The following is a 27,963-nucleotide window of genomic DNA, read 5'->3' on the forward strand; positions in this document are numbered from 1 at the left end:
GTGGGGTCACAGAGGGAGGGATCTCAATCTGATTCTGGACTCCGCCTAGAGACTTCTGTGTGTTCCATCGTCCAGCAGACAGTGTAGACCCGTCCTGCACTCGGGCTCCGGCCCTGGCCACAGTCCAGCTATTGTTTCTGCCCCTCTGTACCTCCTGGCCACCAGCCAGCCATGTTCCTCACCTCCCTGTTCCCTGCCATGGTCCTGCCTGGACTCGGCCTCAGCACATAACCAAAGGCACTTTCAGGCCCACAGGGGTCTCTGCCCAGTCCCCCCTTCCCCAGACTATGGAGGGTCTCTGAGCCGGAAACCATGGTCAGCTAGCACTCCCCTGCTCAGACCCCTTCTGCCGCTCATCCTAGTCCCCAAGGCCTCCTCTGGGCTTGCCCTCTCCTCTCCCTGCTGCAGCCCTTGGAATTGGGCTTCCCTCCTGAGCAGCTGGAGACCTGCACGGGGTGGGGGCTGCTGACTCATGTACTCGGTGAATCTAAGGGCTAGGTTGTCTGCCTTCAGGCATGACTGAACCCGGAGCTCGGACTGATTGTCCCAACTTCTCGCGGCCCCAGGCCTCGTGCTCAGGAGCCCCGTTCTCATCACCTTCCTTTATGGACTTGGGCCAGCCCAAGGAAAGAACTTGTCAGGCCTCACCTGTCACACCTGGCTGGTCACATGGCCTTGGGCCTTCTGCACCCCAGGGAGGGGTCTGCTCTCTCTGACTGAATCATCCCCCGCGGAGGAAATGAGAAAGGGGAACAGGGCATGGTCAGGGCTGGCCTGGGGCAGCCCCAGAGTGGATGGGCTGGCAGCGTGTGCGTGCCCCTGTGCGAATGGCTCGCAGCTCCTGACAACCCTGGGGTCACAGCCCCACTACCCACACTTCTCTGCCCTGACCTGAGCTCCCCTCACTGGGGTCCCAGTCTCAGCTGAAGGGGTCCTCCCCAGGAGGTCTTAGAGGTGGAGGGAAAACAGCGCCCCCCTAGCTAGGGTTCCTGGGGGGCCCTCAGGGCTGCAGCCTCACTGAGCAGAGCTCTCTGGAAGGAGGGCTCACACTGAGATGTACCCCTGCCCAACATCCCCCAGGCCCTGATGGGGGCCAACCATCCATTGAACAATCAGGACTGCTGTTTGAGTGTAACTCCTGCATAGCTGAAAATATTTGTCAAATGAGTAAATTCCTGCCTTCTGTGAGGAGAGAGCGTCTGCTGTCCGGTCTGCCCAGACCCCTCCCCTCCACTTTGGGGACCACCTTTTCTCCCATGCCTGTACCTCTCCCTCCTCCCTTCCAGGGGCACCCGGCCTGGCCACATGTTCAGGCTGGACATCTGACCCACCTTGGGAGAGATCTATCAAGAGAGGGACCCTTGTCCTGGCAGGGGTGTGTCTCAAAGCCAAGGTCACTCCAAAGCCATTTTGGTCGCATGTGTCTCTCAAAGGCCCAGCCCCCCAATTCTAGGCTGTGCTAGGCTGCTGCAGGGTAGGCCTGCCGTTGCCCTAGTCCCTTGTCTGCTGAGACCCCGGCCTCTGGGGCCTCCAGGGAGTCCCTTTGGAACACACACATTGGACACTGGGGTGCAGTTAGGATTCTGGACCACTGAAAACCTGTACAATAGTTTATATATTTATTCTTAAGCAAGTTATCAATAAAAAATTTAATACTAAAATGCCTTTACATAGAGTTTGCTGTTCATAAAACCTTTGCATTTTTTTTGTTTGTTTGTTTTTAGTGTTTACATTGAAAAAAAAAATCAACCATCCTCTTAGTTTACACATTTACATGAGTCGTGCTTTTGCCAGGTTTAACCACGGGGCAGGGCTGCGCTGTCCGTGCGCACACGGACAGAGGGGATGGGAAAAGAAAGCAAAGGACAGAAATCCACAGACGAGGGAGAAGAACCGATGGGAAGGCGGGAGGGCCAAGAAAAGGCTGCCTGTTTTGTTCCTTCCTGCCTTGCAGACTGGGGTTGGAAGTAGCCTCAGGTTCTGGTTTCCGCGGCTGGACCTTCCCCACATGCGCCTTGGCAACTGGCCGTGTCCTCTCCAAGGCATCTTTCCACTTCCCCAGCCGCCAGCAGGACCTTGGCCGCCGTCTCCAGGACGACCACCAGGAATGAAATATTGCACTCGAGCCGAGACAAAGGGGAGAGTTGGGGTGGGAGAGGATAGCTGGGGTGCAGGGGAACCCCTCCCTGTCCCTGTACTTTCCTTGGAACCGCCAGGGCAGGGGAGGGGCCCTCTGGGTGGGCGGGGTGATTTCCTGGTTGCAAAGAAAAGGGGGCCCAGGCACCCGCCGACTTGTTTCCCAGGTACCTGGTGTGGGTCTGTGGGTCACACAAGAGCCCGTGCGAAGGAGCAGTGGCTAACTTGGGGGGCCTTCCTGGGGCTCTCAGTGAGGCCAGGGGACCCTCAGTGTGACATGGGAGCATGGAGCCCTCAGTGCGTTTCTTGTGGGGGAGGGAAGGGCTGTTGGGTCATGGGCCTGGCTTGCCCTGCCTGTCCCTCTTGGCCTCAGGAGAAGCGAAGGGTGACGTGTTCTCCGGGGTTACTGGGGTGGTGCTGAGGGTCTGGGACACCCATGCAGCACAACAGTAGTTACGGCGCTGGGCAGAGCAGCGCTCCTTGTACCCGAGGCTGGGGTGTGGGCAGGAGGAACCCTGCTCTGGGCCCCAAGCACTAGCCTGCCAGGCCATCAGCCCTGCCAAGTGGCTGCAGAAAAGGCCCGCAAACCTCCACGTGAGCTGGGGAGGGCCAGTTCCTTTCCTGCTCAGGGTGGAGGCTGGGCAAGCTGATCATTGAAACGGAAATCAGAAATTACTTGGAATATTCAGGAAATAAAATCAAAACATCACCCTTTCATATTGATAGTTTGAAACATTTGTTCATTTTTGCTTTGTTATAAACAGAGGTAAGATACATATGGCTGCAGTCACACTTTTGGGCTGGGGAGCCTGCTCCTGGCTTCCCTTCTACCCACCGAGGGACCCTTATCATCAACCTCCCCCAATACTTTTTTCCCAGGAGATGAATTAAAAGGAAATAAACTCGAGTGTGACTTCCATCTTAGACAGTCCCCCCAAGAGGTCAGCAGGTATAATCTAGGGTTCTGTCTGATCCCTCCTGTGGCCTCTGGCCCCTTAGACCACGCCCCAGCTGCCTCTGTCGTCACAGACGCCCCAGTTGGAACTCAGCTAGGCTGAGGAAAACAGTGCATTTTCAAAGAAAACCCCCCAGAACAAAATCTCTACACACACACATACACAGACACACACACACACTCACCCACACACACCCTTGTCACGCGTGTGGGGAAAAAAAAATCCTTTTCCACTTTTTTCCATAAAACTTCCCCGCAAGGAATACAATATTTACATAGAGAAATAAATAGACAACACACCTGATTTCTGCTTTCCCTGGTGGGAGACAGTCGGAGGTACTAGGGAAAATATGGCTTGGATTCTAATCTCTCGTGAACTGCCGATGCGGGAAAACAGAGAGGGCCGGCGGGTCCCAGTTGGGGGCACGGCTGACCCTCCGCAGCAGACGGATGGGACTGGGTTCCGACGCCTAAAAGCTCTCTCGCTTTCCAGGGAAAATAATAATAATAAAAAAAAGCCTGGATCTTGCCTTGGTGGGTTTGCATATTTGCTCAGACTCGCCCCTCCGAGGTGTGGGCCAGCCTCCTACTCAGAAGCGTGGGGCTGCGTCCTCTTGTGCCTGTGGCTTGCACGCCGGGCACCGCTGGGTGGGTGGGTCACCTGTGGCCATCCGCGCAGAGTCAGCACAGAATGGGCACGCCGTCAGCTGTCACCAGGCGCCCCGTGGTGGGGTCGTAGGTGCCCGCCAGGTAGTAGAGGTCCCGTCGGTCCTGGTACTTGCGGCTCCGTGTCATCTGCTCATACTGCTCGCGCCCTACGACCTGGCACTTGTGGGAGATGGTCTGCACGTCGTTCTCGTCCTCATGGCAGGACTGGTATAGCGCGTTCTGCCGGGGAGCGGGGTAAGGAGCGCCCGGGGTCAGGTCTGGCCTGGGACAGCACACCCCACCCAACCCCAGGACCCTCAGTTCTGGATAGGATTGTAACCGTGTGGCGCGGGAGCCAGTGCCTGGAGCCCCAGCAGGCGGGCAGAGTGGGAGAAACACTTTTTTCTGCACCATCTGCAAACACGGTTCTCAGGGAAGACAGGACAGTGTGCTGGGGGTGTTTAGGGTCTTAGGTTGATTTGGGCAGGCAGGGACCAGAAGGTCTGCTGTAGGGGGCACTGCTGAGGGCAGGACCTGCTTGGTGCTACGTGCTGCCGTGGGTCACAGCCCCCCACGAGGTGAAACTGTCACCCACTCCACTAGGAGTCATAGAAGCAGTCGGGGAGGGATCCAGGTGGCCTGGCTCTAGGCCTGAGCCCTCAGCCATGTTACTCCCTGTGGGGCTCGTGTGACCCTTGGCGCCTTGAGGTGTGGGGACAGGGAGGGGGGATGTTCATTCCCCTTCTTCCCACTGGTGCTAGTTTGCTAAGATACCTCTTCCCAAGGCCCCCCACTCTGAGCCTGCCCAGACCCCCAGGACCCCTGCCCCCACCAGGCGGCCCCACCTTCCCGTCGCTCTGCCGCTTCCCCAGTTTGGTCTCCTCCGGATGGTAGAACCACTTGACCTTCACCACCATGTTGCTGCCCCACGACTCCCACATGCTCTCGATGCGGCCGATGTAGGGCAGGTTGGGCCGCCCGGCCGACAGGAAGACTGCGCAGTCCCCGATGCGAAGCGTCTCCTTGCCCCGGACGATAGCCTTGTAGAACAGCTTCCTGGCCTTCCCCTTCATGCCACGCCTCTGCAGGAGACAGCCAGGGGCACAGGGTGGGCAGGGGACACAGGCCGGAATGACAGAGAGACAGTGTGCAGGAGAGACAGATGGCATATCTTGAGGGCGCTTGCGCAGGCCAGGCCCACCTACCTGCGTGGGGTTCCCCGACCACTTCCAGAGCTGCCGGGCGGGCAGGAAGGCTGAAATCTTTGGCCGGTTTTCCACGGAGGGCAGCCGCTGCCTCCGGGACAGCTCTTTGGCTTTGGAGAAGCTCAGGGCCTCCTTGCGCTTGAGCCGGGGTCTGTTGCCGCTGGGGCCCGCGCCCGCTCCCCCACTGGCCACGGCAGCCCTGGACAGGAAGCAGCGCTGGGCATGCGGGTGAGGGCCGCCCCCCTTGGAGCGCAGGGCCTCGGGCTGGGCCAGGAGGGCGGGCACTGGGTGGGTGAGGCATGTCTGCAGCAGCAGGGTGGGGTCCTCCTCATCCGAGGTGTAGGAAGAGCCCTCGTCGTCCGAGGAGCAGAGGCTGGAGGTGGACAGGGAGCCCGAGGAGGAGGAGGTGGATGAACCCGAGGACGAGGAGGACACGGACAGGCGGGCGAGGAAGCGGGAGGGCACGCCGGGTGCCAGGCCAGGCCCGTCCTCCTCCTCGTCTGAGTAGGAGCTGTGGCAGTCGCTGTCGCAGGGCAGCGGGTACTCAGCCTGGCCTGCGAACTTGCGCAGCGCCAGCCCCATGGACAGCGGGTGGACGGGCGCCCGCCCCTTCCTGTCCTTGCCCATGAGGGCCGGGTGCCCGTAGCTGGGGCTGGGCAGGGGCCTCCCTGGCCTGGGTCCCGAGTCCTTGTCGCCAGCATGTAGCGCCTTGCAGTTCTTGCTCTTGGGGGAGGTCACGCCCTCGTGGTCCAGCTTGACCAGGAACTCGCTGCCCGCCCGCCGCCGCCCGCCCTTCTCAGCCTCGGCCTTCTTGGCCCGCAACAGTTTGTGGGCACCCCCGGGCAGGCCAGGCCCAGCCCCGCCAACGAAGGGCGCGTAGGAGCTGGCCAGGCTGCTGAAGGAGTCAGCGCGGAAGCCGTTGCCGAACACGGGTGGCGCCACACTGTGCATGGGGAACAGGGCCTCGCGGGCCCGCAGCTTCTTGGCGCTGCCGTTGAGCTGGAAGAGGTTCTGCAGCATGCCCGGCCCCTTGCTGCCTGCTGCGGCCACTGCCTTCCGCTTGGTCTGCGCCACCGCTGACCAGCTCAGCAGGGGGCTGCCCCGGCGGCCCAAGAAGTGGTCTGAGGCACCGGCGGGGGGCTTGGCACCAGAGGTCAGGAGCTCTGCTTTGCCTGGGGAGAGGCCAGGTAGAGTCAGAAAAACCACCTGCCCACCCTTCCTCCCCACCCCCCCCCAACTCCTGAGGGAGTTCCCCACCCGAGGTCCTGTGAGTACCAGCTTTGTCTTTGCCTGTGGATTTCTTCCCGGAGGTCTTTGAGGCTTCGGACCCGTCATGAGCCTTAGGAGACAGGCTGGGAGCAGTGGCCTCACTGGGCGGGGGCGCCTCACAGGAAGATTTCTTGGTCCTCCGGCAGCTGCTGGACACCAGCAGGGCTGGCGAGGGCTCTGTGCCTGCAGGGTGGACCAGGGGCCTCAGTGCTGTGCCGCTGGGGCGACCTCTTCCCCGTGAGTCTCCTCTTGGGAGACCAGGGAGCCTATGTCTGGACCCAGAAGAAGCCCGCCGAACTCCAGCTGTATGGGCTGACCCAGGAAGGAAGAACGCCACCCTAGAGGGTCCCGGGGCTCACACTGGATCTTGAAGTCCGGAGGCAACAGCCTGATGTTGGAGACAGCGATGTGGCCAGTGTCCCCATCATCAAACTCCACCACCACGGAGTCCAGGTCCTCTTCCTCATCACTGGAGGCACCTGTAGACAGAGCCCACCTAAGCATACTGCCCTCCGCTCCGTGCCCAAGAGGCTCTCCCAGGTGGCCGGGTGGCCGGGACAGGAGAATGATGGGATGGGCTCCAGAGCGCCTGACAAATGATGCTGGGACATTCTGCTCCCTGATCACATTTGACCTTGGAGCTGCCGTGGCAGCCAGGAGCAGCCCGCCTCCCCTCCACCTCCTGAAGTGTCGCCAGAGAGGCAATATTACCGCCATCCATCACCGGCATCCCAGGGCACACACGCAGGGACACAGGGCCCCCGACCTCCCCCTGTGCACAGGCTCACGGATGCAGACACATGCCTGGCTGAGGCCTGCCAGCCAATTTGCCCACCCACCTGTCCGACCCCAGGGTCCCCACATCCTGTGCCAGGGGAGCAGGGAGCGGAAGGATTCACCCCAGTGCCCAGGTGACCAGTTCATAACCCTCAGGTCCGGGGCTCTGGGGCCCCTCTCTGCTAGGCCTTCTGGTCAGCCAGAAGCTCCACCCTGTCCCTACCTAGGCAGCCCCTCGCCTTTTCCTGTTGACCAAGGAGCTGAGGTTATCATCTGTCTTATCCGACCCGCTTCGGCCTGGGAAGCAGGGCTGGTAGGAAGCCTTGCTTGAGAGACAGGGTTCCCCCGCCCCGGCACCCTAGGGGTCTTGGAGGGGCCTCTGGTCTGTAGCTTTGCCTGAGGGGAGGAGTTGATAGGCCTCGGTGGGGGTCCCCGGGTGGCGCTCACCTCGCACTACATTGCCTGGATACAGGCAGCGGGACTTCTGGCTCCAGTAGGCACAGACCCTTGTGCCAGGCGGGAGGTACCGGCTGGACTGTGGTCGGACATCCAGAACCTGCGGGAACAGTAGTTCGGCAGCCGTGAGCGGGCTGGCCAAGGGGTGCCCAGGAGGGGCTGGGTGCCGTCAGGCCCACCTCCCTGGGGTGGTGAGCCGAGCAGGGGCTGTCCGCTCACCGCCTCCTGCAGCAGCTGCTCCAGAGAGTAGATCCTTTGCCGGTTGCCTCTCTCTCCCTCAATGACGATGCTGTAGCTGGGGGTGGGGGGGTGCATGGCAAGAGGTGCATGAGACAGGCTTGCAGACCCCTCTGCCCACAGCCCTCCCTGCACACACGCTGGGGCCTCACATGTCGGGGGGCTGCAGGGTCCTGACGCTGCCTGCGTACAGCAGACTGTCCTCCTTGGGGATGAGCACAGGCAGCCCGTCCTGCAGGTCCTCCTTATGAATGGTGCACGAGCGTGCTGGGGAGACCAGGGCGTCAGTGCCCGGCCCCCCGCCTGCCTACCACCGCCCCTCCCTGATGCTCTGTGCCCGCTCCTGGCCGCTCACCCAGGGCGGCGCTCTGCTCGGCGCTCAGGGGGCCACTGGCCTCCTCCTCTTCCTCGTCCTCCGAGAGGCAGCTGCTGTCCTCAAACTCAAAGTCGTCCTCCACGGCAAAGCTCTCCAGCAGCCGACTTACCGCCCGGCCCTTGCCCTGGGGGCCAGAGGGGTCAGCTCCCTTGGGACGGGTTGGGGGGTGGGGGGATCAAGGCCGGTCGGTCTCCTGGGGTTGGGGGCAGGGATGCTACCTGTTTGCCAACGGCCTTGGTTTTCACCTTGCCCGCCTTCCGGCCCCTCCCCAGGATGGCCTTGGCGTTGCGGGGCGACAGGGCGATGGACAGGGCCCCGTTCTTCCGCTGTCGGAGGAGAGGGGTGAGGTGAGGGTGGTACACACCTCCTTGCCCCCAGTGTGCCCGTGGAGTGACACAGACAGACCCCGAGTATGAGTCCCAGGGTGTGACTTGGTGTAGCAAGTAGAGGAGAGTGGGGTGAGGGTCCCCAAAGGCTTTCCACATCCAGCACCCACCGCCGAGCCCAGGACCCTGGGGCGCCCGCCGGCCCTCACCCGCAGCCCCGGCTGGAGCACCGTGCTCTTGCGCGTGGCTCTCTTGAGGCGCTCGCTGGCCAGCCTGCTGCCCTCCTCGTGGCAGGTGAAGGCCCGGGCGGGGCCGCAGAGGGCTTCCCTGCCAGGCGCAGCCCCCGGCTCTGCCCGCAGGCCACCCTTGGCCTTGGGCCTCTTCTTGCCGGGCCCACCTGGGGGCCTGCGTCCCGGGGCCCGCTCCAGCTTGCTGCCCACCTTGGTCTTCACTGTCCTCCGCTTGACCTTGACCTCACTCTCGGGGCTGGACAGGCGGCAGGCCCCTGGGGAGGGGGGGAGAGCAGGCGTCGCAGGAGCCCCAGCTGCCTTCCAGGGCCCCTACCGGCCCGGCCTGCCCCAGTCCACCCCGGCCCCCTGGGTACCTAGCAAGCTCTGCCTCTCCTTCTTCTTCTTGGCCTTCTGGTTGGCCTCCATCTTGACCACGGAGGAGGGCGAGGGCCCCAGCACAGCCATGCGGGCCCCAGCGTGTAGCACCAACCCGGGCTCCTTGGGGGGTTCTTCTGTCTCCAGCAGACCATCACAGTTTTCACTGTCCGAGCCGCTGTCTGTGGGGAGGTGGATGGTCCAGGTGACTTGGCATCCAGAGCAGCGCCATTTTGGGGTACGGCTAGGGGAGTGGATGGTTCATGTGTGCGGATGTGTCGGGGGCCGAGTAGATTCCGTCACTGTCCCATGGGGGCTGCTTTGGGGCAGACACCTGGGCCAGGTGTCCAGGTGAGGGTGTTTGGACCAGGAAGGAGAAGGGATGGCCTCTCTGACCTCCCTCTCTCTGTCTCAATCTCCCTTTCTTACGTCCTGGACAGTGGGGCACCCACCTTGCAGGGCTGAGGGTCCGCATCCCCGGGGGCAGCCCCTTTCCCTCCCTCGTCCTCCTGCCAGATGCCCTCTGGCTTCCTGCTTCCTCTTCCTTCCCTTTGTTCTTTCCCAGGCGGGACCTGGAGGAGGGGGCAGGGGCTGGCAGAGAGGAAGGATCTATTTTTCCAGGCCCCTGTCTCTGAACATGTGTGTCTGCTGGGGGCCAGATAACCTCTCCAGGTCACCCGGCGGGACACGGCAGGAAGGCCGGCTGGAGCAGGCAGAAGGGCTATTTTTAACCCCTCCTTCCAGGATGCATCCAGCTGTCTGCTTCCTCCCCATGGCCCCCTGCATGGGGGTGGGACACAGAGAATCCATCCTAGGCCAGCAAGAGGGTCTCCCTGGGTCCGGCACACTCCAAGAGCTCCTGACCACCCCCTGCCCCAGCCCCTAGTGAGCGCGGAGGTCCTGGTCGCACTGCTTGGACCAACAACTTGCCTGCCTCACGAGCTGCGGCCACCGCCGGCTGGGCTGGGAACTTAGGTGCCTCCCTGCCGCCAATGCCACCATCCGGCTGTGGGTGCCGGGCCGCCCCAGATGCCTTGGCATTCTTGGCTCGTGACAGCTTCTTCCGGATGCGACCCCCTGGAGTGGCCTCCTTCCGCCGGAAGGGGCTGAGGCCAGTGGGCAGCCCCTTGCTCTTGACCTTCGGCTTCAGCTGGGCCACCTTGTGGGCCACAGCAGATGCCAGGTCGCCCTGACTGCTGCTCTTCTTGCACCGAACCTTCTCCTGTGAACAGGCAGGTGGAGGCTGCAGTCACTGGGGACCCCGACCCTGAGCCATGGGCCTGCAACCTCCGGCCACCCTTCTACCAGTGGTAGGTAGGCTTGAGAGGTGGCCTGGCCCTCTCAAAATGACTGAGAGGGCTCTGGCCTCCCAGGCATAGGGCCCGCCCAGTGGAGTCTAAACTTGGGCCTGTCTATCCCCCATTTCACAGCCTCTCCAGGCGCCCAACCTACTCAGGTTTGGGGAGGGAGGCCAAGGACCCAAGTGCCTGTCCTGGAGACAGGGACCAGCCTCCTGCTAGGGGAGGGTCAGGCAAGGTGACAACAGGCTCAGACCCTCCTCTCGCCTGTCCCTCCCAGGACCCTATAATAGGAGTGGGGTAGGATGTATCCACTGCACTGAGAAGGAACGGGGGGCCTGGCACCCGGGGGCAGCCCGTCCCAAGGGAGGAACAGCTGTCCTTGGCCCAGCCTCTACACCAGGTACGCAGCAGGTATGCACCGTCCACCTGTGACCAGGGCAGCGTGTCCTGTGACCCACGACACCCACGCGCTCTTTCCCTCTCGCTGGAGCGAGCAGAGGAGGCGGGTGTCGTGGAGCACAACCAGCTCCTCTCATACCTTCAGGAGCCCGCCTCTGTGTGAGGCGTACGAAGCTCGCTGGGCTTCATCTGCTCATCCGAGCAAAGGGACTCCAGCTGGGTGGTGGCTAGGGGTGCGGCGGGGCGGGCGTGTTCAGCCTGGGGCTGGCCTTCTGCCTGCCCCCTGTCCTGTTTGTCTGACGTCCTGCACCTGGTCCAAGGGGAAGGCTGCAGCGGGGACTCACCACAGACGCGGGCTGCAGACCCACGTAGGTGCCCTTCTCCAGCCGGCCTCGCTTCTTCGAAGGCTCATCATCGCCGCCCCGCAGCTCAGCACACAGCAGGCTCAGGCTAGACCGCACTGCCCTGGGAGCACGGGGGCGGAGGTCACACCTGGGCACCTGGGCCTCGTGCCCATGACAGGCCCTGGGGTGGCAGCCAGGGCAGGGTGTGCGGTGCAGCTCTAAGGCTGAAGACCCACTTCTCCCTGTGAGGGCCCTGCCTCTTTCCTGGCCAAGGCTGTGTCCCTGGGCCAGGCTCCTCCAAGCACCCAGAACTGCTGGGGCGGGGGGAGCCAAGCCAGTGCTGAGCCCCTGGGGCACCTGCTACCCAGTCGGCCCCCTCTGCCCGCTGCTCAGGGGCCACGGCCCTGCAGCCAGCTGGGCCACTGTGTGACCTGGCCTGTGGCCTCCTGGGCTGTAGCCTCAGTCTTTCTACCTGGAAAGTGGGGGTGCCTTTCACTGTGCCTTTTTACAAGGTAGGGGTGGGATCATGCCGGTCCCCGGCCTGGCCCTTAAAGAGTCCAAAGGCCAGCAGCTACTGCAATTAGGAAAAAAGAGGGAGTGAGGAAAGTCTGCTGAGAATGGGGTCCACATGAGGCATCTCTACCACGGTCAGGAAAAGGATGGGGGGGCAGTGGCCAGAGAAACTCGTGCCCAGGCTCTGCCTCCTAGCCCCTGGGACTCCCACTGCTGGGCTCAGACCCCTCAGAACTTTGTCCCTGCCTTCAATTCCTGGTCTCAAAGGAGGGACTCTGAATCTCCCCCAACCCGGCTCCCGAGCCCTGGGAGCTGCTGACTCTGAGCCTGGTTCCCTGTGTCCCACAGGTATAAGGCTGAGAGCTCTGCTCTGTCCTTGGCCAAACAGGGGCTGGGGCTGGGCCTCTCACCTGCCCTCTCCCTCCCCACATAGCATTAATGAAAATGAGTCCCAGATGGAGGCCGAGGGCCCTGACCCAGCCCTGGCCTTGTGTGGCCAGAAGTCAACTTTTACCTTCCTGCCCGGAGAGGCCAGCCAGGAAGCCGGCCCGCAGCCACGCGTGGCCCCCGGGCGTTGGCCCTCCCACTTCCTGCCTGGGCCCAACTGTCGGCAGCTACTGCAGGGTAGGGGCCCAGAAGAGGGATGGAAAGTGGAGAGGAGCCCAAGATGGGGAGAGGTGGGAGGGAACCCCAGTCCTTAGGAAGGGAGGGCCCTGGCTTTGGTTTCCTTCCCCCGCCAACCAGGGCCTGCTTTCTCAGGTCAGAGGGGAAAGTGGCCAGACGCAAGCACCAGGACCTGGCTTCCAGGCTCGGGCTGGCGCTTGGTGCCAGGTGGGTCTGAGACAAGTGTGGGGCAGCCTTGACAAGAGGATCCCTGACAGGGCCCCCTGCCAGGCCCTGGCCTTAGCCAGCAGCCCCCACAGTTCTGGCTAGTCCTCAAAGGGAGCCCCCTGGAGCCCCCTCCGGGTGACACCTGGGCAGGGTGGAGGGACAGCGCCGGGAGGCTCCCCCCAGCCATATGGTGCGTCCCCTCCCCCGCCCGCAGCCGAGGCGAATTCCCCTCCCTGTAACCTTCTCGGCATTTGCTAATGTTTTGTGACATAAAGCCCTGAGATTAATTTTTTGCCTCTGTCTTAATTGAAGGAACCATTTAGTGCCGATTTAACTATTATTACCAAATCATCAGGATTGATGCAGTGCGCACACGCCGCGCCAATCGTGTTTGGAGGAACTCGAGGATTTATGCAAATGGGCCTGCCGGGAGAGGCAATTTGTAGCCGAGAAGGACAATTATACCAGGCCCGGGAGTGCGCCAACGACTGCGCCGGGCGGGTAATGGATAATAACCGCGTGCCGGCAGCCGTGCGCAGCACCGCAGCGTGACCAACGACTCTATACGGTGCAGATAAAGAGGCTTTTACGCAACGCCGCCTCGCACTCGTGGGACCGGGCGGGGGCTGGGGCCAGGCAGGGGGTATGCCACCGCCCTGGCCACGGCCAGGTGCGTGGGGCTGGTGTGGCCACGTGCCAGGCCCAGGGGGTGGGGCTTGTATGAACTGAGCTCAGGACCCTGGACACCGCCGCACTCACCACCACGGCTGGCCTGGGGTTCTGGGTCTTCAGGAGAAGCTGTGAGGGGGGCTCTTGCGGCCCCGGGAGCCAGAGAGGAGCCCAGCCCCACCTGGGCCAGCCCAGCCTCATTGAGTAACCTCAGCCCTAGGCACCCCACGGGACCCCTGCACCCAGGACTCACTTGACTTTCTTGCTGTCACTGGGGCGCAGGGCAGGCAGCAAACTGGAGTATTTGCGCTTCCGTGGCCGGCCAGGCCCTCGCCTGGCAGGGCTCCTCGAGCTCTCGTCTCTCCTGGGGACCGCAGGAAGGGTGGTCAGAGGTTGATGCCCTTCCTGGCTCCCTAACAAGTGTCCAGCAGAGGTCACCGCCCTTGGGGGTATGGTGGGAGCCAGCTGTCCCAAGACTGGGCCTGGGGAGCCTGGCCGCCCGTGGAGGGCATGGCTGAGCCAGGGTCCTACCATCCCTGCTTCCCAGTTCCAGCCGTCCTGTACACACCAGTCACGTAAGCTGCCACCACTGCCATGACAAATTTGGAATTTCCTCTGCCCCTCCAAGCCCAATCCTGCCCTGGCCCCTCTCTACCCTCACCCTTTGCCCCACTACCCAAGGACAAGCCTCTGTCCTGCACAAGCCTCTGCTGCGTAATTCTTCCACCCCACACTGTACCGCACCTTGGATTCTCTACTGGGTGACTGCCTCATGGTTCCACTGTCTCTGGAGACCTTCCCAGGCCCCCCGCCTTCTGGCCCCTGCTCAGCCCATCACACACAGGTTTACCCCCGGCCACAAGGCGATGGCCCTGGGCTGGGCCGTGCCCACCTCTGCCCTGAACTGGCAGCGTCTCCACAAGCCACACTCCCACCCTCTCCACCCCACTGCCAGCCTGGGCCATACTCATGGTCGTGCCTGCGCTGCAGCCGGGCCAGCTCCCGCTGCTTCTCCTTGTAGCGCCTTTGCAGCTCCGCCAGCTGCACGCGCATCTCCACCTCCTGTGTGTCCAGCCGATCGATGGCAGCCTTCAGTGGGCACACCTAGTGGGCAGGGGCACAGGGGCCTGTGAGCCCAGCTAGGGGACCACGATGGGGTGTGCGGGCAGCCAGCCTGGGCACTCGAGGCCCCGCCCACCGTCACGGCAGTGGGCAATGGGGGCGACCAGGGACCCCTACCACTCACAGGCTTGGTCTTGGGGGTCCAGGTGTCCTTGCGCCGCAGGATCTGCATGCGGGGGGTGAGGGTGGGAGCCCTGCAGGGGTCAGCAGTGGGGGGCTGGGCCGAGGAGGCGGGGCTGTCCAGGTTAGCGGCTTCGACCAGGGACCAGGCTGAGGCCAGAGTGGCCAGGCGCTGCAGGTTGAAGGCCAGCACCTCCTCCTCCTCTGCAGGGGACAGGAGGGTCAGTGTGATGACAGCAGGCCACACACTGTCCCTCAAAGAGTCTCTTGACGTCACCTTGCGTCTCAGCGCAGCCCAGGCTGCCCCTCACCCCCAGCCTGCATCATGCTCCCACCCCATACCACCACCTCACCCATAGGCTGTCCGGCTCCCTGAGACACGCAGGCCAAGGACAAGGGTGAGGCGGCCGGGAACAATGAGACGGTCCCTGGTCAGACACCTAGCCCTCGCTTCAGCTCTGGGTGAGGGAGATGTCACCCTCGGCTACCGCGGGCCAGGCCAGTTGGAATGGCACAAGTCCTCAGGACAGTGACCAAACGATTTCGTTAAGGCATAGGGCTCATTGCGCTTCTAACAGCAACTGCCTTGCATTTTTGCTTTCTTCCAGATTCATGAAAACGTGGAGTGTCACAGCCCTGGTGGGTGGGGAGGGACAGCCCAGTGTGGGGTCACAGCCCGGCCAGTGGAGGGCAGTATCCATTCATGAGACAGGCCTGGAGTGAAGACTGGGGTCTGAATACAACCATGGGGAGGGGCTGGGGGCAGAGACGGGGGTGGGGGTAGGGCACACGCAGGTGGGCAGATCCTATGAGCAACAGCTGGGGAGGGACCGGCCAGGATGAGCCCTATGGGGTCAGATAGTGTCCCTAGGGCTAGAGGTGTATAGTGGTTAGTCGTGACGTCTAGAACACACAGCCAGTTCTGCCCCTGAAGAAGACCTGAGAGCCCAAACACCCCCAGTGCTAATGAGCACACCTACACCCTGAACGTGGCTTCTAATATCCTCTGAAGAAAGGCATCAGCCTTCTTGGGGACATTGCCCAAGAGGGTTTGGGTATGAGCTGGGAACACAGGATGTGCTCAGAGAACGATCCAGCTGAAGGGGCCAAACCTGAGACAATTCAATCACCAGATTAAATGGTGACAGTGACACATTATAATAGATTGAAGTGAATAAATATCCGCAAGTTACACTGATATAAATAATGAGTGAATCCAACGTTTGAAAAGGAACGCGATATCACATCATTTCAAAGACACTTCCCACTGAATAACTACAATAGAGGAGGTGCCCGGTCAAAGCCTTGATGGAGCCATCAGGGTGACCCAGTCTCAGTGATAGGACAAAGCACAGGAGGACACCGGAAGTTCAACCCTCTGGATGCAGTGCTGGGCCAAGGCCAGAGGTGGGGTGCTGGGTCAAAGGTGCCCTGGGAAGACAGTGGAGGGGCTGCGGGAGCTTTCTTCTCCTACCTCAGGCTGGGGCACTGGTATCTGCAAATTCCACTTCAGCTAAAAGTTCCACAGGGTCTCCCTGTCCCTTGAGGTCACTGTAACTGCTAGGAAGCCTCCCTGTTCCTCCCTGCCTCTCACTTACTCCTCAGGCTAAGCCTGCTAAGATGGCAAAGTTTTGCAGGTGAGCTCTGGGGGGGGGCAGGTATGGGGGGCTCAAGGAGATGGCAGGGGTGCTGGTGGTGCTGGGCTCTTCTCTGGGCTCCAAACGAGACCTTGCCTTGCTCTCCAGTTCAGGGAGCTGCCTGGGCAGACAACAATAGTCCTACCTGCCAAGCCTCCAGGTCTACACCCCGTGTCCCAGGAGGGATGTGGGGCTGGGCTCTCCAGGCAGGTTGAGGCTCCACAGGTACAGAAAAGGCCCAAGACTTGGGTTTCCTCCCAACCAGCCAGGCTGGTAGAGGCTCTTGGGGCCAGGAGCAGGTGGGAGGAGGGAGTGTAGCAGATCAAAAGGGATCAAAAGGGATCAAAATGGGGGGGTCTCAGCTCATCATGTAAACTGGGCGGGTCACTCAGGAAAGAAGGGGCAACCATACTCTGGGACGGGGCCTGGGCTTCACAAAATCCCTGGGTAGATGGGAAGCGCAGTGGGCACCATGGCCCCTGGTGGCCACTCCAAGTGCAGAGTGGGGCATTCTGGGCGCCTCGGGGATGGGCCCCTGCAGGCAGGCCTAAAAATCCATGGTCAGACAAGCGAATGGCCAGAGGTGTCCGACTTCCTCAACCTCAGGACTCTGTCTGGGGCCTGAGTTCCTGTCCCAGCTGGAATGGAGGTCTGTGGGCTGGGCAGCCTGCCCACTGAGCTCCCTGGACTTGAGCCCAGATGGGGGATAAGCCAGGGTCCTGGGCTAAGTCCTACTGGTGGGGGCAGTGAGGGTTCTGGAGGCCCACGCTGTTGAGAGTGGAGCTGGTTCCAGCGTGGGAGCGAACGGCCTGGGGCCCGGCTATGGAGCCGGGGGCCACGTCACCTTTCTCAGCCTGGTTGCCACCTCACTCACTTCTCAGGGGTCCCCGTCTGGGCTTTCAGCAGCTCTCCCCAGCCTGGGATGTACTTCAAGGGGATGTACTCAAGGACAAGAGGGCGAGAGGCCCTGCCGACCCTCTGGGATCTTTTCCCTCCCTCTCCCCTCCGCATCCCAGCCTGTTCCCAGGATGTTCTTCTCCCATCTTCTCCTGTGAGTCCTGCCTTTTGCTCCGAAAACAAGCTGATTTCCTAATTAATTTCAGGCAAGGCAGTCACTGAGCTTGTAGGGAACAGCTCCAGAGCAGAGAGGCTGTGCAGACCGGCCAATTAACTGGGACAGTGGGAAGGGGCGGGCCTGGGAGCGGCAGAAGGGGAGGGTGAAGTCCCGAGGGCTCTAAGAAGGGAGGGTGGGGGGCTTGGGAGAAACAAGAGGGGAGAGTGGGGGCTTGCAGGTTCCAGAAGGGGAAGGTGGGGTGGAGACCCAGCAGTGGCGGCAGGGCCTGGCCTGGACTGGCAGCTGCAACGCCCCACAATGGGACACACGTGGTCTACACGTGAGCTTTCATTCAATGAATGGGCACAAGTCCAGCAGGCATTCACAGGCACAGACCGGGTGGCCATACACATGGTGCTTGGCATCGGCTCAGTGCACCCTCACGCCAGCCACACTCACAAGGTGACTTGGGCAGGAGAGCCCCCTGCCCAGGGCCACCCCACCCCACCTTTCCAGGGGTCATGACCAGCAAGGGCTCACTGGCTCACTCTCCTCACCAGGACAGTGGTGGCCCCTCTGGTCAGACAGCAGGAGGAGTGACACAGAGGCCTTCGGGGAAATTAACAAGAACTTTCGCTTATCTCCACGCAGCACAAGAGGTGCTGGCGGCTGGCTGTGGGCTGTGAGAGCTTCATTATGGTGAGAAGACGGGCAGCCCAGCTGAGGATGTTGTTGGGTTCTTTCTATAAATGTCGACTGGGTACAGTGCCTGGCTGGGGGTGCTTCCCCTTGCCCTCCCTGGGGTTCCAGCTGGGAGAGCCTGGGGGGAGTCTCGGGGGGGGAACCTAAGGGCTAGAGAGGCCTAAGCAGAGGCCTGACCCTTGGGTGGGATGCAGGGAGCCCAGGAGCAACTTGCCCAGCAGGTCAGTTCTGGGGGCCTGGTGAGGCTTAGGGGGCCTCACCTCCCCAGGGCCCCTACTCCCAGGGCCTGGGAGGCGAGGGTCACTGTGTCTTTAGCTGGACCCCATGCAGGTATCAGGTTCGGGAGCTGCAGAACCCAAGGTGGAGATAGCTTGCAGAGAGAGCGCCATCTCTCCTTCCCTTTCCTGGCTGTGAGATCATCGTAAGTGACCTGGGCCCCCCACCCCCCGACCTGTGGGCCTTGGCATCCTTGTGCATAAAATGGGGACAACCTTGAGCACACCCCCTGCCCCCCAGGGCATCGTGAGAATCCCAGGGGTCTTCCTGACACCACCATCGGGGCCACAGGCCTGGCCCTGAGGCCCTGCCCCCACGGCCCAACCTGCAGGTGGGGCTGGACGTGATGCTGGAGGTGTGGGCGCACCTGCCTGGTTTCCTGACCCGGGGACACACTGTGGGGACAACTGAGTGGGGCTGAAGGTTGACCCTGAGTCTGTGCCTGAGGGTCCAGCTCCTGGGGCTCTGGAGGGATAGGGCTCACCTTGCAGGGCTGGCTCAGTCCTCTGCTGCTGGATCTCCAGGTCGGCCAGCTCGCTGAGCAGGGCAATTCCATGAATCCCTGAGCTACGGGGCAGGGGAGCTGTTCTGGGTGGCCCAGGGACAGCGAGGGGCGGAGGGTCCAGTGGGCCGATGCCAGGCAGGTCCCCCAGGTTGATGGTGGCTGCCACCAGAGCGTCCAGCCCGGGCAGCTCCCTGGGCAGCTGGCTGTTGTCAGGAGTTGAACCCCAGTCCTGCTCCTCTTCCTCCTCTTCTAGCTCGGCTTCCTCGAACTCGGCCACCTCCTCCGCCTCTGCCTCTGTAGGGGCTTGCTGTTTGCCCGGCTCGGCCTGATCCAGGGCGCCCAGGCTCCTCGCCGGCTGCTCCGCGGCCTGGGGACCGGCCCCCAACGAGGGCCCCAGCTCTCCCTCCTCCCGCCCCTCCTCCGTGGTCCTTGCCTCTTGGGCCCCTCCTCCCTGAGTAGAATCAGCCTGGCCAGAGGCCTCAGGGCCCCCTCCCTCGAGGAGAGCCCCGCACCGCAGTTCTTGCAGCCCCTCCAATGGACTGGGGTCTGCTGCCTTCCCCGGGGGTCCCCGCTCGGCAGGGTGGGGCATGGTGGCAAGGTCCTGGGTGGCCTCCCTGGTCCCTGAGGGCAGCCCAGGCTCCTCCAGTTTCTGGGGGCTGCGGAGGCAGAGCTCCCCAGGCGGGAACGTCCTGGCCAGCTCAGGCTGGGGCCCCAGGGGGGCGGTTTGCATAGTTTTGGGGTCCGAGAGGTCAGATGAGTGCACGCTGCGGGGCAGGGAGAAGCCCGAGCTGGCCGCCGCGGGGCACGTGTATCCGGGAGGCAGGTCTGCAAGAGAGGAGCGGTCAGGAGAGCAGCTGGGGACAAGGGTGGCCTCCAACGCCCCGGTTCCACTGGTGGGGAGGGTCCCCAGCCAACCCTCTGCCTGTGAAACGTGCCAGGCAGGAATGGGGACACGGTGTGTTGAAAGGGGCAGAAGAAGAGCACCGGGGGCAGGAGGGGCGATTTCCCAGGCCCCCCTCCTCGATCAGGATGGTTGTGAGCTCCCCAGTTCCTGCCGCAGCCTTGGCGGGATGGGGGGATTCCTGGGGGGGTCCCTAGAGGCCACCTCTGGCATGTGTGGTGTGGCTAACCAGAAAAGGGGGGATTTTAAAACAAGATACTTGAATCAGAGTTTTCCCTGAACCAGAACGAGCTGGCAGCCTGTCGGAGGCATTACGCCCCATTAACTACAATAAAAAAAAAGAAAGCAAAAAAGTCTAAAACACACACACACACACACACACACACACACACACACCACCACCGGCTGGCTCAGCCTCCTTATTGTGGAACTGGGACGGGTTTTATGTTTGCCACATGGGCTTCCACTGTAAACTCTTAGCCTAATTCAGACAGAATCAAATAGCTGTGGGGAGTTGGCGGGCAGTGGGCGGGAGGGCAGTTGCAGAGGCCGGGCTGGGCCTGGACCCTTCACCACAGGCTGCTGCTCCTTGCCTTGGGCCCAAGCCGTGGCATTTCGGGCCCCCACAGTGAGAATGAGCTCCATGTTGCCCAGCTTCATGGCTGCTGCCCCGTGGTCCTGCCACCATCCCCAGCAGGCCAGGCGCTTTCTCATCCTTGAGGCTCCAGTGCAGGCTGCCTGGGCCTGACCTTCACCCTGCCCCATCTGCCAGGGGCAGGGACCCTAAGTGCTTTCCCTATGGGTCCCTCAGAAGGACACGGAGAGGGAGGAAGGGAAAGAGCAGGGGGACAGGCCACCTTGTCCCAGGCCCCATCAGGGGGACAGGGAAGGTGAGGCCAGCCCTGCAGGGGCCAAGCCAGGTAGCCTGGTCCCCACTCAGCTCAGCCCACCAGGCAGGTGACAGGCCTGAGTGGAGGGGGGCAGGCCAAGGCCAGCCTAGTGCGCCCGCGCTCACCTGGTTCCAACGTGTTGAGGTCGGCTCTGGGGCGCTGGCCCTCCCCACTCTTGTCTTCGGTGCCGGGCAGCTTGGAGCCTAGCCCAGGGCTGCCAGTGGGGCAGACGGATAAAGTGCACGGGGCGCTAGGATGTGGTGGTGGTGTAGGGCAGCTGGCAGGGGGGGGCTTCGGGGCGGGAGAGTGGCAGCAGGGTGACAGCTTGGCAGGGCCTGCGGTGGCGGGTGAGGGGGTGCCCTTGGCCGTGGGGGTTAAGGCAACTGGCTTGTGGGTGGACTTCAAGGCCTTCTCCTGGGCGGGCTCCTCCAGCTCCAGGTGGTGGTCTTCAGGCTTCTGCTGTTGGGGTGGGGCAGAGGCTCAGCCCAGCCGGGGTCCCCAATGCTCAGGGCATTGTGGTGCAGGGCAGAGGCGGGGGCAGGGTGGGCAGTGGGGACTCCTGGACTGGACCAGGTTGAAGCACAGAGGGAGCCGGTGGTGCCCTGGATCCTGGCTGGGCATGGCCAGGGGGTGGGTACCTGGAATTGGCTGGCCCGCTGCAGCTCCAGGGCCTGAGTGGCCCGCTGCTGCTGCTGCTGCTGTTGTTGCTGCTGCAGGGCATACAGCTCCTGTTGCCGCAGGAACTGGGACCGCGAGTAGACGGGGAGCTGGCCCGGGTGCTGCATGTGGGAGGCGGGGCCCCGACCCCCGTACATGGGGGGCCACAGAGAAGCCTGGTCCATGACATCAGCTGTAGGCAGGGCCAGAAGAGTGGTCAGCTTCGGTGGAGACAGGATGACCGGGCCACATCCCAGCCACCGAGCGGGCCTCCTCCAGCCCTCGCTTCTCACCTCACACCTGTCTCTCGGACACTGGCTGGGTGCCTGCCTCGCTGCCCGTTCCCCAGCACCCAAGGGGGCTGCTCCCTTCCTCATACCCACTTCTGATCCCCCCCAAAACATGCAAATAGCCTGGCCCGAGAGGCCCTTACCAAGCGCATGGGGGGCCGTGTGGGGTGTGGGCTCAGAGGGCAGGATGACTAGTTGTGTGGGGGTTTCCTGGGAGAGGGGGAAGACGGGGGGCATGGAGCCGGGCACGGATGCAGGGAAGCCGGGGGCCAGATTCTGGTGCAGGGCAGGGTGCCCAAGGCCTGTGGAGACACGACACTGAGGTCAGACAGAGCAGAGCGGGAAACAGGGCCCTGGGCCGGCACTGACCACCACGCCCACCAGGATTCTTGTCCTGCCCCGTGCCCTACCTGCCCTCAGACACTGACCGTAGGAATGTCCTCCCATCCACAAGGAGGGGCTGCGGGTGCGGGGCAGCCAGGGAGGGTGGGCAGGGTGGGGATGGGGGGCCGGGTCCCCGGCCAGCTGGCTGCTCTGCAGGGAGGATCCCCCGGTGATCATGAGATGGGGGGCCAGGTCCCCGGGACAGCCGCCTGATGGGTGGATCCGGGCGAATTCCACAAGGTCCTTGTTGTCCCTGTCCATCATGGGGGTGGGTTAAGGCTCCGCACAACCAGCCACCCCAGCCCAGCTCTTCCACCCCACCCTGTGGGGTCACGCTCAGTACCAGCACTGGTCCCCTAGCCAAGGGGAAGTTAGCAGAACTCCCTTCAAAGTGGGCAGAAACCCCAGCAAAGCCTGGGGGTGGGTGCACAGCTGTGCCCGGAGACAAGTCACAAAACCTGACATTGTGGCCACTTAATCCCATGTGGCACCACTGGGCACCCCCAGGGCCGTGGCCCAGTCCCCAGCCCAAAGGTGCAGCCTGATTCTTACTGCAGCAGCAGTTCACGGCCGGCGAGCCCCAGGCGGTCCTCACACAGGCGGGCCCTCTCCTCCTCGGCCTCCAGGTCCAGCGGGTGGGTGGAGCGGGGCCCACCGCCAGCTGCACGGGTGGGAGATGGCAGAAGGGGTGAGGGTTGGGTCGGCTGGGGAGCCACAGCTAAAGCAAGCAGGAACCCCACTTCGAGCCAGGAGACTGATGAACTGAGGGGGTCTCCTGCCCTGTGAGCCTCACGGGAAAGATGCAGGGCAGGTCAGCTCAGCCCTGGGGAAAACTGCAGATGTGGGGAGGTGATGGGCGTGAAAGCCTGGGGTCTAGCCCTGGGAGCCCTAGGTGAGTGGACTGGGGCAAGTCAGTGACACCCCCACCCCCTGCCTCCCTCTCCGTGGAGGGTCCGTACCTTTGAAGGTGGGGGCTGCCCGGCCCTGCCGCCCTGTGTTGGCACCGTAGGCTGACTCCGACCGGCTCACCGTGTCCTTCTGCCTGGCCAAGGCTACCGCAATGCCCACGGGCGGCTGCCGCACCTCCCCATCACTGTGGGTGGCATCATGCTCCCGGCTTCGGGCACAGTCGGGCCTTTCCACCTCGCCCGGGGCCTGGCCTGCACCCTTGGAGGCTGGGAACTTCCCGTCCTGCTGGGCACAGCTGGCCTTCAGGCCCCCGAGGCCCACGAAGGGCGCCTTCTGGCCAATGACCAGAGCTTGGTTGCTGTACTTGAGCAGGTTCTTCATGGCCGAGACCTCGTCGGGCGGGGTGGGCAGGTCCTGTGGCAGGAGGGCAGCCTGCTGCAGGGTGCCACCAAAGGGGTCCAGATAGGTGCCTGCCTTGCGCTCCTCGCCAATGGCCATGGTGGCCCCCTGGCCTGACTGGACATTCCACGGGGGCGGGGGCGGCCCGCCATAGCCCAGAGACGCCAGCTCCAGAGACTTGCGCTTGGCCTCAGCCCCGCTGCCCCCCGGTTCTACCTCAGGGGCCACCAAGTGCTGCTGATGCCGGATGCGAGCCACCTTCTGGGCCCCGGGGGCACCCACAGGAGTCTCCTTGCTGGCAGCCTTGTCTAAAGTGCAGCAGGCCTGGGTGACCTTCCCGCCCAGTGGGTCCTGGTGATTAGGCCGGGCGCAGTCTTGCGAGGGAGCAGGCAACTCAAAGTAGCCGCTTTTGTCCAGACCCGCTTTGGGGAGCCCGGGGAAGGGGGCCTCGGGGCCGGCACTATCCAGGTACTCCAGGCCCTTCAGTCGGGGGTTGAGGGCCGCCTCGAAGCTCCCGGACCGCCGCTCACCCTTGCCCTCGGCCTTCAGGTGGGCATAGGAGACCCCGTAAGGCGCAGCATGGTCAGGTGCGGCAGCCGCCTCAGGTGCCGGTCCTTGCTCTCACCCACCACGGCACAGGCCTCGGCCGCCTGAAAGGGGCGGCTCTTGTCGGCCAGGTGTCCCACGGAAGGCACGAAGGTGGGCCCGCTGGCCTTCAGGTCCCGGGGGACTTTGTCCTGCAAGGGGCAGAGCCCATCCGGGCCCCCATGCAGCTGCAGGCAGGGGAAGGGGCCGGCTGCGGCCGTGCTGAGGGGAGGGGGCGGCCCTGCGGGCAGTCCGGACGGCACTGTGTACGACACGGCGTGGTGCAGCATCTGTCTCCGCTCCAGGCACTCGCTGAAGGCTGGCCCGGGCTCTGAGGGGCCCGCCGCCTCCTTGGCGCAGCGTCCAGAGGCCGGCACGCCCACACCCGGCCGCCCCAGCACGGCCCCCGCGCAGCTGGCCAGCGCAGACCGGCCCAGCTCGCCGTCGAGCACCTTGGTGTTGAGAAGGCAGGAGGCCAGGTGCTTGGGGCGGCCTTCACAAGCTCCCCGGGCCATGCTGCCCTCCTTGCAATGAGAGTCCCCTGGCATGGGCAGCACCAGCTTGTGCCGCCCCCGGGCGACGTCCTCCTCCGCTGCCGGCCGCTCCTTGCCCTCCACCGCCTTGCCGGCTTTCTCTTTGCCCATGAGGAAGCGGTCAAACTCCTTGGTGCCCTTCTGCAGGTGGCTGGCCTCGCCCCGGTCACGGCTGCAGGAGCCGATGGGGTGGCCAGGGGCAGCCCGGGCCACACTGGGGAAGTTGTGGTTGGCGGGCAGGAGCGTGGGCTGGGGGGGCAGGTTGCGCAGGTAGAAGTTATCTGCGTGCCAAGAGAGCTGAGGTCAACAGGAAGCCCAAGGCAGGGGCCAGAGGGCTTAGTGCCCCCAAGACACTGCTCCAGGTGCCTCCCCACCATCACCGGCTGACCCTGACCCACTGGCACTTTCCGGGGAAGGTTTATAACTGTCGAAAACATGTTAACATAAACATCACCACTTTAGCCATTTTAAAGCTTGCCATTCAGTGGCTACTGTGCTCATGGTGTGCAACCTTCGGCCCTATCCATTTCCGGAATTTTTCATCGTCCCAATCTGAAGCTCTCTGTCCCCGTTCAATACCGACTCCCCATGCCCCAGAGGTTCTGACTTACGTTCACCCCTAGGAGATGAACGCTGAAAAGAGCACAGCTCCCATGCCCAGCTGGACCCTGTGGACTAGGGGAGGAAGGGCGGGAGCGGGTGGCAGTGTGTCCTCGCTGGACTCAGCGGGGTGGAGTCTGGGGCTGCAGCATCTCCCCCAGCCCCACACGATGCTGGAGGAGTGCAAACTGATCAGGTCTTTACCAACAGCCATCAGAACCCTAAAGGCTAAGGAGGCTGTGGGCTTATAGTTGTATGCTTAGTCGCTCAGTCGTGTCTGACTCTTTCGACCCCATGGACTGTAGCCCACCAGGCTCCTCTGTCCGTGGGATTTTCCCAGGCAAGAATACTGGAGTGGGTTTCCATTTCTTTCTCCAGGGGCTTATAGTTGGGGGATGGCTAAAAGTGGACAGCATGTGCTATGATGTGGCCACTACACAGCTCAGGATGCCCAGCCACATGGGGAGTTATCTGAGGCAGGCCCCTGAAAGCAGGATAGCACACTGTGGACAGCAAAATGGATGGCCTTTAGTAGCCCCCTGTAAGTGCCAAGATACCCCCGCCCAGGAGGAAGTAAGGCCCTGGGCGGACGTGCATCTGAGAAGGGGCCAGGAGTGAAGGACCCAGCCTACCTACTTTCTGAATACTCTGAGAGGCCCCCAACCCTTCTGCACCAGGGGCTAGGGTGATCCTTTAAGGAAGGAAGAAAGGAGAATGGTCCAGACGGCCACCCCTACCTAGTCCATTCTGGGCTCTCGATGTCTCTGCAGCTCTGGCCCATCCTGCGTGAGTGGCTGGGGGGTGTTCCCCCAGCTCCCTGTATGGGGCCAGCCTGGGGCCCCCCTAACCTGGGGTGCCTTGCTCTCTACCTGGGTCCCTGGCCAGCCCTGCAGACACCCACTGCTCCCTAAGCTGGGGCTGGGTTACTGGGGACCTGGAGGGGCTGCCCCTCTCTACACCCAGCTGGGGTGGCGGATGGGCAGCCTGGATGGCCTGGAGCCTAGAGAGGGAACAAAAGAAACATTTGGAACTTGTAAAACTGTCCTCAGTCGTGTAAATTCCTTGTCAATTTCCTGCTAATTAAAGCAAGGGGGAAGAGGGTAGCCTGGGCTAAACCTAATTAGCTCAATTTCCAAAACCAAAGTGTTCTTGGGTGAGGCTCGGCCACAACACTGTGAGAGCCAAGGAGGCCGCCAGAGCTCCTGGAAGCCAGCGGCCCACACCCTGGAGGGGGTCCCTAGCTCTGGGTCGGATTTATGGGGCTGGGACCACCTGCCTGCTCTTGACAAGCGCTGTCAAAACAGCAGGATATGCGGGGGCTGATGTGGGAGGTGGAGGGACTCAGGCCACGGCCTGTGCGGGGTTCTCCTCTGGGCAAGAGCACCTGGGCTCCAACCCCGAGGAGACTGGCTCCCTGGGCATCCAGTGTCTGTCTGAACCCTTCATGGGGCCGGGGAGTGCTCCTGGCCCGTCTGCAGGCAGGGTCTCATCCACCCCGACCCAACCTGGCCAGCCCTGGGCTGGGCCAAGTGAGAGTAAGGCCTTCCACAACCTCAGCCGCCCCGTCTGGACAAAGATGCCAGGTGGGCTCCAGGACACAGACACCCCAATGTCACAGAGTGGGAGGCTGTGAGGAAACGAGGGGACGGTGGCAGGAGGGCAGGAGGACTGGCCACAGGGCCCACCCCCAACCTGCCTCATGGGGTCACCACTCTGGGGTCCCCTTCCTTCTCTGAGACCCTTCAGGACTCTCTCCTCCTTAGCTGCTGCTGCTTGAAGCCTGCCAGGTACGTTGTGGGCCCCTCCCCTGCCCCCACTCAGAGCCCCACTCTTAGGGTTCCCTGGAGCTGGATCTGTCCTTATTTACACTCTTCACCCGGGTGGCCCCTCTCCTTGAGCCAGATCAATCTTTCAACCCACCCTTCTGGCACTGACCCACACCATGAGTGTGCAATCACCCCCTGGGAAGGTGGCCCCCACCCCCCAGCCCCTCAGCATGGAAGCTGAACTCACCCCTCCCCTCTGAACTGCTCCTCTGCAGGTACACCCCTTCCTGTAGCCTGGGCCATAAATGGGGGTCATCCGGGGCCCCCTGACCCTTGTGCTCCCTCCAGGCTCCGCATGGGATCCCATGGTCCAGTTCAAGTCCAGATCACTTGTCATCTAAACACGGTAAGCAACCCCAGCCTCCTGGGCTTCACCCCTGGAAGATCTTTCTAAAATGCAGATGAAGTGTCACCCCACCCAAGAAAAATCCTGGACACCAGGCATCAAGGTCTCAGGCCACCCCCTACACCTGTCTCCTCTCCAGGTGGCTACATCTCCCATGGGCTCCCTGATGGGATCTGCGCCCTGAAGGCTGGGCCTTACACACACACACGTGTGCGTGTGCATGTGGTAGGAACACACTCTTCTTACGGAATGCCCTCCTGACCCCACCAGCCCTATGATCCTATCAGCAAAGCTCCAACCTCAGCGTACCCACTCCAGCGACATCTCCTGCCAATGGGGTAGGAGTCCCTCCATCTGCTAGGGGCACACCATTGCCCCTGTCCCCTGCTGCTGCCTCCACCCCCTACCCCCCACCTCTGACCCCTCTGACCTCAAGCCCTGGTGTGGGTTGGGGCCTGGGCCTTGTGCTGTCTAGCTCGATGAGGCAAGAGGTATAGGCTTCTGGGGGGCTCCCCTACCCCCATCAGATGGTATTCTCCCCTCCACTGCCCCTGGGACCCCCCCTGAGCTGCTTGGGTGGGTCGGGGCGGAGGTGCCACAGGGTAAGGCCAGGTGCTGAGGGAGCTGGGTGCCTCTCCTTCAGGGCCGCGGTTGTTTGAGATGCTTCCACTTGGGTGATGAGAGCTCATGGAGCATGGCTGTGTTTTCAGCATGCTCCCCTGACCCCGGCATGCAACCAGCTGCTTGGCCGTGGTCCTGGGCCCTGCACTTTAAATTCTCTGGGGGCCTGAGAAGCACGCCCATCCTCTTCCAGCCCCTGTCCCTACAGTGTGGCCTGAGACCTGGAGAGAAGGGTTCATCCAGGCTGGCCACCTTCATCTGGCACCCCAGAAGCCCCCGGCCCTGCCCTCCACCCCTCCAGGATTCACTGTGTCCCAGGCCCCATGCAATCCCTCACAGACCCACGCCAGCACTTGCCTTTTTGGGTTCCATAGAAACGATGTTGCCCATAGAGAACATTGCTGTTTCCATGGTGATCCAAGTGGCTCATGGGTAGGAAGGTGGATGCCAGACTCCCCGAAAATCTGGGGTACCCTGGAGCTAGAGAAGCAAGGAGACTGTGGTAGAGGCGCCTCTGGGCCACAGGCTTGCACCTGCCCTGACCCCAGCGAGGTGAGAA

The 27,963-nt window shown here is 62.7% G+C and overlaps 1 protein-coding gene across 1 annotated transcript in view; it reads right to left on the reverse strand.

The window, feature by feature from the left end:
- Positions 1-1,602: 1,602 nt before the first annotated feature.
- The window catches only part of BAHCC1 (BAH domain and coiled-coil containing 1), a 56,664-nt gene continuing 30,303 nt past the window's right edge, over positions 1,603-27,963 (reverse strand). Inside the window, 26 exon segments of the mRNA XM_070390196.1 lie at positions 1,603-3,979; positions 4,585-4,821; positions 4,945-6,116; positions 6,220-6,396; positions 6,573-6,692; positions 7,438-7,546; positions 7,666-7,741; positions 7,836-7,950; positions 8,039-8,183; positions 8,278-8,385; positions 8,595-8,890; positions 8,990-9,172; positions 9,921-10,212; positions 11,035-11,155; positions 13,301-13,411; positions 14,015-14,151; positions 14,294-14,493; positions 18,443-19,288; positions 20,380-20,713; positions 20,893-21,104; positions 21,345-21,503; positions 21,630-21,838; positions 22,138-22,246; positions 22,545-23,498; positions 23,501-24,292; positions 27,762-27,884. Coding sequence (XP_070246297.1) covers positions 3,773-3,979; positions 4,585-4,821; positions 4,945-6,116; positions 6,220-6,396; positions 6,573-6,692; positions 7,438-7,546; positions 7,666-7,741; positions 7,836-7,950; positions 8,039-8,183; positions 8,278-8,385; positions 8,595-8,890; positions 8,990-9,172; positions 9,921-10,212; positions 11,035-11,155; positions 13,301-13,411; positions 14,015-14,151; positions 14,294-14,493; positions 18,443-19,288; positions 20,380-20,713; positions 20,893-21,104; positions 21,345-21,503; positions 21,630-21,838; positions 22,138-22,246; positions 22,545-23,498; positions 23,501-24,292; positions 27,762-27,884 — 7,544 coding nt within the window. The 3' untranslated portion in view covers positions 1,603-3,772.

Source organism: Bos mutus, chromosome 19, assembly GCF_027580195.1.
Source record: "Bos mutus isolate GX-2022 chromosome 19, NWIPB_WYAK_1.1, whole genome shotgun sequence".
Lineage (NCBI taxonomy): Eukaryota > Metazoa > Chordata > Mammalia > Artiodactyla > Bovidae > Bos > Bos mutus.